General features: G+C 38.5%; 1 protein-coding gene across 1 annotated transcript in view; it reads left to right on the top strand.

Annotated features, from left to right (window-relative positions):
• Positions 1-3,702: 3,702 nt before the first annotated feature.
• Positions 3,703-12,832, top strand: part of LOC306874463 (fibroblast growth factor 11-like) — a gene marked incomplete at both ends in the record, with an annotated part of 77,924 nt that continues 68,794 nt past the window's right edge. Inside the window, one exon of the mRNA XM_079424528.1 lies at positions 3,703-3,895. Coding sequence (XP_079280654.1) covers positions 3,703-3,895 — 193 coding nt within the window. The remainder of the gene's footprint in view (positions 3,896-12,832) is intronic.

A 12,832-nucleotide genomic window follows, 5' to 3' on the forward strand; every position in this document is an offset into this window, starting at 1 on the left:
TTCTTAAATGATGTATACACTTTTGCATTTCGTAATTCAATGATTTTTAGTCAATTCGTTTTGTGCAAAGATAGTTACTATATGTAAAGATTATGTTTGAATTATTTCTATAACCTTTACAAAAGCGTGGGACATCATAGTTCTCAAAATATGTTTGCATTACATCAAATAAATATGACAGAAGTGGAGAAACAAGATGTTTAGCACCTGCACACATTGTAGATGCTTATGTACACCAGAGATGTTGCTTTATTTGAGTCAAAGAAGATAGCGATAGTGACTGATAATATTCTTTAATGTTTAATGTCGTTGTGTTGAAAAAGATTCTGTGGACAATCACCTCAAGGGAAATAATTTGAAATGGAGGTTTGTCAAAATAATAAAAAGTTCAGTCAAGTGTTCAATAATTTTCTTAAATGAATAAGTATGTGCTCGTCATGCTCTCTTTCCCATGCAAGGAGTAGCATGAACTTGCAGAAGAGTCTTAAAACAAATACGGCCAAACAAAAGAAATGTGAATTGTGTAATCTGAGCAAGACGACTAAATCCAGTGGAGTAATAAAAAAAATAGTTTACAAATCCACTTTTAATAAACTTTCACAATTGTTTATGAAAGAGCTTTTCTGAATTCTATATGCATTTATATATGCATTCTACAAACATTTTCTTGTCTTGCTATACTCTCTTTCTTAGTGATTTTGTCTCTTGAATGTACGAAAGGTTATGGATGAAATTTATCTATATTCTTTACAAGAGTATGGAAATTTTAACATGCTCAAACTTAAATGAATGTGCAGCTTTCGGTGCAATAGTTTTAAGGGTAAAACAGCAAGACTTAATTTTCATGTTGATGCTTCATGTGTTCGCACATCGTGGACAGACACAAAGTTGCACTAAAATAAATATCTCAAAGAGAAAAGACTGTTACTTAATTTCTTGCCTAAAAGAAATTGTCTTTGCCTAAAAACATACACAGTCCAACAAACAAATTGTGAACGGCCATATGAAATCTTGATAATATGACTAAAACTGGTGTAACATGGTGTAAGAAAAAATTTAATTTACCAAAGATTGTGATTCTTAGATGCTGCACATCCATAACAAAATCTGTTGGCATGCACAAATACTCATAAATGTTTTAGCACAGCTATTTACACACATAGTATGATAACTGTACATTGTATCACTTGCCATAGAAAATTCATTACCAGTTTATTAGGGTCAAAAAGAAATGACGATATTAGTTGAAACATCCTTGTACATCTCTTTCATGTTGAAAACACAGATGCTGGTGCTTCTATCTATCTATCTATCTATCTATCTATCTATCTATCTATCTATCTATCTATCTATCTATCTATCTATCTATCTATCTATCTATCTATCTATCTATCTATCTATCTATCTATCTATCTATCTATAAATACTGAATTGAACTGATTTATCTATCTGTCTGTCTGTCTGTCTGTCTATATCGGTCTATCGTTGTCTCTTTCTGTTTTGCTTTATAGGTAAAAAAAGTGATAATAGTCAATGTTGCATTTGAATTCTGCTACTTTACAGTTAAAATTTAAAATGCAGTTCTGCATCATGTTTGCTTCATCGATTCAAATTCAAATTCAAGAACTGAATTGAAATTTAAAAAGGCATTTTCAAGGAAAATTTGGTACCAACCCCTGTTGTAGTCATGTATAAAAATAGATTCATAATGTTCATATTATTTAGAATTGTGAGACTTTTAGTTGTCTCTAAGTGTGTTTTTGTAGCATTTATATAAGTTCACAATACTGTAATCAGTATTTTATTGTGTTCATATCTGTTACTTTAAGTGGCATGTGTGTTTATGTTTGTGTAAATAAGGACTCTCTCACCCTCCCTTCCTCTTTCTCTCTCTGTCTGTCTCTCTCTCTCTCTCTCTCTCTCTCTCTCTCTCTCTCTCTCTCTCTCTCTCTGTCTCATCTGTCGCTTTATGGAAGCATGAGGCAGGTTAATTTTTTTACGCTCCAGACCACAACAGCTGCCAGCGAGAAAGAGAGAGAGAACAGAAGGGGGTAGGGAATAGAGGAATGAGAGGGGCGTGTGTGAGAACATCAAGAGAAGAAGGAGGGTTCTGAGTGACAGAGAGGGAAGGCAATAAATAGGTAAGGGGAGGGTTTACAAAGAGATGGAAAGAGAGAACGAGGGAGTAAAGCAAAGCATGTTGCCAGTGTTGGCTCCGTAACTCACTGTGAGCGGGGACGGGAGGGAGAGCAAAAAAAGAGAGACGGGGAGTCACACATTCACACACTCTCTCAATCACTCTCATACACACACACACACAAACTCTCACATTCTCGCACAGATTCAGAGGTGCCTTGCTGAAGAGACCTTTTTACGCACGCCTGCAGGGGTGAGAATACTTTAAGCATTGAAAACTGGGCTAAAACTGAAGACAGGAGCGCTGGGACAAACCTGACAGCTCCTGGGGACCTTCTTCAAACGGGACCTTTACAGCATGTGAAGCCGGATGAACAGATATGTGCACCATCCGTCCTTAACATTCCTTCGTTTCATCCCTCCATCCGTGCCTCCCTCCCACCTCTCCTCTCAAGTGGTGTGAAGGACACAGAGCTACGAGTTCCTCAGTGCTCTGCCTGGTTGCCTTACGGGAGTCTGTGGGAGGTTTGGTGCTCCACTCCACTCTCCTGCTCTCTCACTCGTTCATGAATGTCACCTCTATCTGCGGAAGCCCTTGGAATTTACAAACACTCTCTCGGGAGCTTGGGGAGAGGGAGCAAAGGGGAATGTCAGAGGGGCTGAGAAGGGAGAGAACTTCCAATTCCTTTCATCCTTATCTATCTGATTATCCACAGACATGAAGTCCAGGGTTGACGACACCAGTTCTTGACTTTTACTCAGTGTGTCTGTCTTTGTTTTTGGTGTTTTTGCAGTCACAGTGTCATGGATGTGATACTTCGGAATCAGGTAATGGAGTTTCTATAAGATTGTCTCAGGATGTTGTTCCTTTTCTCAGTAGGATCTGTATTTTAGTTTGTTTTATGCATCCCTCGAACTTCTCCGTTTTACGAGGACCTCACTGATATGTGGAACCGTACGGATAAAGCGATTGGACAATTTATGCCTATTTTCTGAACTCGCAGAATGATTTCTGATCCAGGTGATTTCTGAAGATTGATCTCACACTAAACCGTGGAAGGGAAGTGAGAGACCAGGGCTTCTGGGAGCTCGGAGCTTCAGGGATAAAGTCGGATAGAGGGTATGGTGGTGCTGTGATGGCTCACTTATCTTCCAGAATTCCAGTACGGCTCCATGGATCATCAGCTGCCACATTTCCAGTCTGTATGCTGTGCAACGAGACCTGAAATACAGCAAATAATCCCAACAACGACAGCTGTCGTTCATCAGAATCACAACACCAGGAGTTCTGCATTCCAGGGACTATTTTAAAGCCAAAGAAACAAATAGAGTTTATTGTGAACTTCACAACTGTTTTGCCCCACCCCCTTTACCCCTCTAAAACCAAGCCCATTTTTGTTCCCTACCAAGTTGTGACGCATTCTCCCCTTGGTTATTGTGGGAGACCCCGCTGTTCACTAAACATCTGCTGTCTTCTGCTCCTGTCCTCCGTGGCCCTGGGTGATCGGACAGGTGGGCGGCCCACTGACGCCCTCTGCGCCCTACGGGTGAGCGGGGCACAGCAAAATGGCTGCCCTCGCCAGCTCGCTGATCCGGCAGCGCAGGGAAGTCAAGGACCCCCAGGCCAACCGACAGATCTCCACCAAACGCAAGCCTTGCCCCAAGAGCAACAAGTCACTCTGCCAGAAACAGATCCTCATCCTCATCTCCAAAGTCCGGCTTTGTGGCAGTCGAGGAAGAAAACTAGAAAAAAGACCCGGTGAGTTGCCCAAAACACTCTAAAACCAATCTTCAAACCTTCTGTCTTGCTTCAAATAAGATGAGTTATGCTGTAATCTAAGTCTGTCGACTTCCGTTGAGTTCAAATAGTGAGGGTGGCATTAGCACGTAGGATTAACATGGATATAAGAAGTAATCTCTTTGAGTTATGACATGTTTGCTGATGAATGATTGGTTTTGAAAGACCTCTGGGATCATGGGAGCTCAAAAATAAGGTATATAAAATATAGTGTCACTTGAGTGTCATTGTTGACTGATCAAAACTAAACCGATCTGGGTTCTCGTAGCTGCTGGCATCACATTTAACAAACCAAACAAATAATTTACTCACCTTCATGTCATTTCGAATTCTGCATGGCTTTCTTTCTTCTGTGTAAACCAAAGAAGGTATTTTGACAATATTCTTCCTTTTTTCATCCATACTGTAAAAATCAGTGGGGTTCAATGTTGTTTTGAGCCTCTGGCTTTCACTGTATGGATAAAAACAGTTGAAACATTATTCAAAATATCTTCTTGTATTTTATTTCCAGAAGAAAGAAAGACAGGTTTGGAACGACATGATGAGGGTGAGCAAATTATTATTTTTGCGAACTATCCCTTTCAGAATGGACATTTCCACTGTATATCACAGTGTGTATGAGTGAATGTGATCCTTGAGACTTTGAAGGTTTATCGTCTAGTCTCTACTGAAGAGCGTTTGTCGATATAGTGAGTTTATGTTGTCTGGGACCCAGAGCTGCACGTCGCTTTGTAATTGTCCTGATCATTTCGTTGCATGTCTTTGTACCGCTTTTGACAACACCTGTTAATTTACGATCACCGATGAACATGATACACACCGCGATCCTTCACACGCACATAAAAACATCACAGTCTCATTTACGATGAGCGGTTCCAGTCTTTCCCTCCCTTCTGTCCCCCCACCCACCACTAGAAGCCATGTGTTTGTGAGTGTCTTTGTGTGTGTTTGTGCGGGGGTCATATGTTTACATAATTAACCTCAATGAGACATATACCCTGTCTGAATAAATCATTCAATTGAAGAGGCAGGTAACATGTAGGACTTGCGTCTTATAATTTAACATATCATGGGATAACAAAATCAGACTCACATCAAACTGTTTTTTTTTGTGTCTTAATCTTTCCTGAGGGATCATTATGCATTCTGCAAAATCTTGATGATGCTTTTGACTATCCAAAGCATTTATCTTTATGGGTCACTATATTAAGTATAAGGCACATTTTCTAATATAAATTTCTGATATCATGTAAAAATGTCAATTTCACCCCTTGCATTGAATGCAATCTAAAGTAGAAGTGAAATCCAGAAAAGAGGAGAAAAAGTAATATTTTTTTTATTTATTATTATGATATTAAACACCATTATGATATTTATGATTTTAAATATGAGGTATAGGAAGTTATTTTGTTTGTGATTGAATAAATGTGATTTTGCAGCATGTAGGCTACTTGGCTTCGAGACCCCTCTGGCTTTCTGGTTAAAAGATGGGAAGGGATTACCCAGTAAATGGGTAATTTAAAAAAAGAAACTTTATTTTTTTTTAATGTAAAGTACAATACTTTGCATGGCCTGAAGGAGCATTAAATGCAGATTTTTTAAATAGAACATGCGCATTTCAAACAGAGAAAATAACTGTCTGAAGAACTGCCTGTGAATATTTGCATTTGTGCTTATGTTGCTAAGAAGTACAGGTGAGACCTGGATTTTTCCTCACTAGGGTTTATTTTGGTCCAGATTATGGACTATACCACTGAGTGCCATATATAAGAGTTATTTTAGATACTTAAGCAGGTTGTGGGGAATACTTGGGATATAGGGATTTCTATTTTGCTTGTTAAAATCAATTACAAAATATGCTGAAAATTAAATAAAATAGCAAAGTGCATTTTATAATGGTGATTTTTTAATAATATTAATGATAATCCTGATGGAGGGGTAGTTGAGTCTTTCTGATGTGACTTTGGGATAGGGATAGACAAGAAAGGTTGGGAAATGCTGAACTAGATCCAGTCATTCACAAATCCACTCTCCTGAGGGTCCCATCCTTTCTTAGGGTCCAGCTGTGCACGTGTCACTAGGGTAGAATATTTATGACATGTGTATCCCAGGTAAATCACAATAATCACCATGGAAACCATAGTTCCGCAACATGGCATCTGCTGCCGCAAAGTGCCTCACGCCAAGTGGTAATTATGTCTATGAAAAATGGTGGCGGTTGGTGGTATTTGAAACAGTAAAGTAAGAATTTTTTTCTGTTAGTTTGGGGTGTATGTATAGCTTGGGTTGCTGCAGTAAAGTTCACATCCTGTGCTTTTGTTATGCTAACGGTGACTGGATGATTTTGCCTGCCTTTTGATGGAGAGGATCAGAGAGAGCACTTATGTAGTGTTGGCTCCTCAAAAGCACACGTTTGCCTGTCAGCACAAAACTAGAGAGAGCTGCTTAGTACGTACTTCATGGAGTGCTGTCTGCTTCTGTAGTTCCCTTTCCTTCTCTGATTTTGAATGAGAGTATCTTACACAAACTTCAAATCATCTTACATTTTATTTCTTGTGTCTATTTCTGTCCTATTCTGTCTTAAATCTCTCAGTGCTACAGCTTTCAGTTGACCGCTAAATAAAGTTTAACCTGATTAAATAATGAACTGTTGGGGTAAAATGTTGTGGCTTAGAGGAATGATTCTAGTTTTCAATGCAAGGGGTGAAATTGACATTTTTACATGATATCAGAAATTTATATTAGAAAATGTATAGATATTATAGATATATTATAGCTAATGTAATATAATATATAATATAATAATATAAAATAATATAACACTTTATTTTAAGGTGTCCTTGTCACACGTTACATGTAATTACTATAGTATTAGCACAACATTCTGCATAATTATATGCAATAACCCTAAAGCACACCCTAATCCTAAACCTAACCCTATAGTAAGTACATGTTTTTAATTAATATTATTCAGTACTTAAATTTATAATTACACTGTAACAAGGACACCTTAAAGGGGACCTATCATGCTCTTTTTTTACAAGATGTGAAATAAGTCTCTGATGTCCCCAGAGCGTATATGTGAAGTTTTAGCTCAAAATACCCCACAGATAATTTTTTATAGCTTGTTAAAATTGCCACTTTTAGGGTATGAGCCAAAACGCTCTGTATTTGAGTAAGTTGCTTTAATGCAAATGAGCTGGTGCTCCCGGGGAAGAGGGTGGAGCTTCAAGAGCTCAAGCTGTTGCATTAGCAGTGCTAGTCTTTGCAAATAAACATTCCACTATTACTACAAGCCTGTTATCTTTACAGAAAACATACTCGGTTTCAAGTCAGTCATCTGATTATACTGTGCATAATAAATTCACGTTTATGAATTACACAGACGGGGAGCACGGCGGGATAAAAGTAACAACATAGCTGGTCTCGTGGTGCATGGCATGCTATCACAAACTTTATAAGACCCACTAGTGATTATGAGCTCAATAAACTCAAGTGATCGACTCACATTGCTTTCATATGCAACTTTTAACCACCACATTCCTATTCACAATCTTTCATGAAGACAGCACCAGTGAAAACCGACACAGACAATGGTAGCTTTAGAAGTGCCAAGAGTGCCAAGAAGCTCTTTCAGAAAGGCAATTTTGAAAACAAACGTGTTGTACTTACTTTGTCTGGAGCTGACGTTCGCGCACAAAGCGTTGGTATTGATCCCTACACGTATTGGGGACTTTACCAATTTTTTCCGGGACATTTCCTTAGACAATGAAACTTGACCACAGTGTCCTCAGCAGCTCAGATGGAGGGAAACACAACACTTGAAATGTCTCTTTGGCGCTGACATTGTATATCTACAGCAGCTACAGCAAGTAATCAGTAATGGCGGAGGCAGACCACAGGTTCTCACTCAGGGCTGTGTCTATGCTTATAGGGCAGCGTCACAAATGGGCGAGACTTTGTCCCCTCGGTGATGTGAACAGAGGGAGAATCTGAAACAGCTCGTTCTGAGAGGCTGTTTATGATTTTTTTAGATTATAAATAAATGAGTGGGCGGCCACACAACTGTGTTCAAACACCTTATAAAAGTGATTTTTGCATAATAGGTCCCCTTTAAAATAAAGTGTAACCTAATATAATATAATATAATATAATATAATATAATATAATATAATATAATATAATAACATAATATTAGTACTGAGTATTAAATCCTAAAGTACTATTTAATATTTCATGGTTAAAAAAGTATATAGTACCGGGTTGGACCCCCTTTTGCCTTCAGAATTGCCTTAATTCTTCATGGCATAGATTCAACAAGGTGTTGGAAACATTCCTCAGAGATTTTGGTCCATATTGACGTGATATCACGCAGTTGCTGCAGATTTGTCGGCTGCACATCCTTGATGCGAATCTCCCATTCCACCACATACCAAAGGTGCTCTATTGGATTGAGATCTGGTGACTGTGGAGGCCATTTGAGTACAGTGAATTAATTGTCATGTTCAAGAAACCAGTCTGAGATGATTTGAGCTTTGTGACATGGTGCATTATCCTGCTGGAAGTAGCCATCAGAAGATGGGTACACTGTAGTCATAAAGGGATGGACATGGTCAGCAACAATATTCAGGTAGGCTGTGGCGTTTAAACGATGCTCAATTGGTACTAAGGGACCCAAAGTGTGCCAAGAAAATATCCACCACAACATTACACCACCACCACCAGCCTGAACCGTTGAGACAAGGCAGGATGGATCCATACTTTCATGTTCTTTACACCAAATTCTGACCCTACCATTTGAATGTCGCAGCAGAAATCGAGACTCATCAGACCAGGCAATGTTTTTCCAATCTTCTATTGTCCAATTTTGGTGAGCCTGTGCGAACTGTAGCCTCCGTTTCCTGTTCTTAGCTGACAGGAGCGGCACCCGGTGTGGTCTTCTGCTGCTGTAGCCCATCTGCTTCAGGTATTCTGCATACCTTGGTTGTAACGAGTGGTTATTTGAGTTACTGTTGCCTTTCTATCATCTCTAACCAGTTTGCCCATTCTCCTCTGACCTCTGACATCAACAAGGCATTTTTGTCCACACAACTGCCGCTCACTGGATAAATTTTCTCTTTTTTGGACAATTCTCTGCAAACCCTAGAGATGGTTGTGTGTGAAAATCCCAGTAGATCAGCAGTTTTTGAAATACTCAGACCAGCCCGTCTGGCACCAACAACCATTCCACGTTTAAAGTCACTTAAATCCCTTTTCTTCACCAATCTGATGCTCGGTTTGAACTTCAGCAAGTCTAGATGCCTAAATGCATTGAGTTGCTGCCCTGTGATTGGCTGATTAGCAATTTGTGTTACCAAGCAATTGAACAGGTGTACCTAATAAAGTGGCCGGTGAGTATATATATATATATATATATATATATATATATATATATATATATTTTTCTTTCTTTCTTTTTTTCACATTTTATGTTGCAGCTGAATGTTTTTTTTTTTTTTGCCATCAACATAGAAAAGTGGCTAAATTTTAGCACACTCATTGATCTTTTCACTTAGACCTTATCAGTTTGAGTGGCACATTTCAACCTGGATTGTATTGTGATCCAGTCACAAAGTAATGCAGGCTTGCAAAGCGGTTGTTAATTTGGAATTAATGAGGTAAAACCATATTTATTATATTGTATTATATTATATTATTTTTTATTTAATTACAGTACATATCTTTATATGTAATTACATAAAGAGATGCACATCTAGACTCTAAAGTCACATGATGTTGACTGTATGACAGATTAAATCAGCATCAATGTCCCTGAAGTGTTGTGTCAGGTGAGATTAACAGACATTAATTACCACCGATCACCAATCACAAATGCCCACTCAGCATTTAACAAGGTCATTCGCATCCCCCCAGCACAATGCTGCCCCAAAACACACACACACACACACACACACACACACACAGCCTGAGCTATGAGTTCATTTGTCACTTTTAAATAGTGAATGGGATTTTAATCAGGAAACTTGAAGCAAACTGTAATGATGCACAATGGCCTAATCAGAGACTGAACACACACACTCACACACACATTCTTTACCCATAGCACAAGCTAAACATGATGTTTGTGCAAAGGTTATCCTTTCAGCTCAAGAATGTGTGTGTGTGTGTTTGTTATGTGACAGGAGGACCACTAGAAATTGATAACGGATATTTGTATGCGTTGCGGTGTTTGCAGATCGTTGGAGCACTTCATTGTTACTGGGTGATTAATTCGTCCGCACAGTCTACCACTTATTAACACCCTATGATTCATCAATAACACTCTCCTGTCCTGCTCTACTCTTTTCATTCATCTTCTTTCCAACACTCTCCATTACAATTCCTAATCTCACCCAGAACCGTTGCCACACTCTCCCTCTGTCTCATTATCTTAGAGCCTAGCATCTCTTCTTATTGTGTGAGCCTGTCCTCTTGTTCATGCTCTCCTGTGTTTGCTCTCTCTGCTTTGTTTCTTTAAGTCTAAAGTTGTAATGATGTCGGCTGGGTAGGGTCGTTTGTCTCGTGTTGACAGTCAGTGGCACAGACAGTCATTGTGAGTGTATAATGGGGAAGTTGCCTGCACCGTTTCTGGGCTATTGTCCTGCTGTTATGGGGCAACTGTAGACTACTGCCCTTCAAGCTCATTAAACTGTGTTTGTATGTGGATATAATTCTTTCTCCTTGGCTGTTAGTAGCCCAGGTGACAACGTGTGTTCACCTTCTGTCTTTCTCTTTTCTGTACTCAATTGTGTGCTCGCAGATTAACAGCTTTACTATAATGAAGTGTTTTGTTTAACTGTGTTTGGCTAAAGAAGCACTTAAGGCCTGTTCACACCATGAACTGTAGGATAACTACAACGATAACTATATTAACGTCCACACAACGCAGTACTGCAAGAATGTTCTGTTTAAGTGCGTGCTGCAGTTTTGTCGTCTGTAGCTTTAAATGCTATTTGTTTTTATCATTTATCAGCTCTGAAAGTGATTCCAAGGATATCGTTCCTCTGTGCCAATATTGTCATAGTTGTAATGTGGACTGTAATGATTTTGAAAAAACATATCTTCATCGTTAATGTTATAGTTATTGTCCTTAGTGTGAATGGGCCTACGGTCATCATATTTTTACCTGATTTATATGAATAATGCACTGACTTCTGTGAATTCGCAGAATGACACAAATCTAAAATCTTCCATGAGGTATATGATAGAAGAATATTAGATGACAATCCTTCGTAAAAAAGGACTCTAATATGCCATAATGTATAGCCTATAGTGTGAGTTTATGGGATTTAGTGGTGTTTTATTGAATAGTGCTGTTAAATCTGTTATTGGAGCATGTATAACTGTTAATGCTGGCCTGAAACTCTACAGCATCCATCATAAGCTCTGCTGTTTGATAGATAGTGTTTCCTCCTCCTCTTTATTTATTTCTGTCACTGTTTTCTCCATCCCAGGATAGTGGTAGGTCACTGCCTCGCCCTTTGTTTTATATTGATTGAGTGCTAGATGTTTTTTATCAGGCACATGTAAATTATACTGGGGAATCAGAGTCTGAGTGACCTCCTATCTTTGAAGAGCTTCTCATAAAAAATGTGTGTGTTGTAGTTGTTTAAATGTGTGTCGTGGTTATTTGTTGTTGTAAATTTAGTTTACTGCAAATCAAATTAGGTCGCAGGAAAGAGCATCTGAAATGTAAACTTTAAAGAAGTTAAATCTGTAGGCTGGTGTGCTTATTTGACATTTATCCATTATATCCATCAGTTTCTGTCTATAAAAATGTCCTTTTCTTATTAGACAATTATGGTTTTAAGAAGAAAAGTCCACCCTAAAATGATTCAAACTAATTCTGTCATCATTCACTTGCCCTTGTGTTGTTTCTTGTATTTTGAAAAATGTTAAACTGTTTAACTTCTACAATGAGTGTCAACGAGATACAAAAATATTGCACTCCACTCACTGACTTTCATTATGTATAAGGGAGGTGGTGTGTGGCCAAGTATGGTGACCCATACTCGGAATTTGTGCTCTGCATTTAACCCATCCAAGTGTACACACAGTAGTGAACATACACCCGGAGCAGTGGGCAGCCAATTCTGTGGCACCCAGGGAGCAGTTGGGGGTTCAGTACCTTGCTCAAGGGTCTCACCTCAGTCATGGTCTCACCTCAGTCGTGGTATTGGGGGTTGGTTATTCACTCCCTCCACCTACAATACCTGCCAGACTCGAACCCACAACCTTCAGGTTACAAGTCCGACTCTCTATCCATTAGGCCACGACTGCCCTAAGAGAAGGATAGTTCTCATTAGAATGTCAGAAGAAAGTAAGTCATAAAGGTTTGGAACTAAAATAGAGTTAATGAAATACATTTTTGGATGAGATATCCCTTTTGCATAATAATAAAATATTTTTGGACATAGATTAGCTAGCTAGACACTTACAAACTTACAAACAACGACGGAAACCAAGAGCCTCATCAATTAAAAAGTGACAAATGTTGAGAATTTTACAATGTGCAACCACTAAAGTCAGCATAGCAGCTCTGCACCATATGGTGAGTACAATTTTATACTGTATATCACAATTTTTTTGTGAAATAGGGATGTCAGTATGGAAGGTCAAACAAAATATTTTAGATCAATTATTAAAGGCAATTTTCTTTTTGACACTATTATTGATTGGGAAGTTCAATTTTACACACAAATATTACCACCAATTATATTAGCAGATTTAATTGATGAATTTATGTTTTGGTAAATTTATGCTTGACAACCAATGCACCTGGTGATAGTTGTTTGTCTGTTAATCTAGAATTCAATTGCTAAATGTGGTGAGTTTACCATTTACCATTTGCAAGTTGAC

Source organism: Barbus barbus (genome assembly GCF_936440315.1).
Source record: "Barbus barbus genome assembly, chromosome: 1".
Taxonomy (NCBI): domain Eukaryota; kingdom Metazoa; phylum Chordata; class Actinopteri; order Cypriniformes; family Cyprinidae; genus Barbus; species Barbus barbus.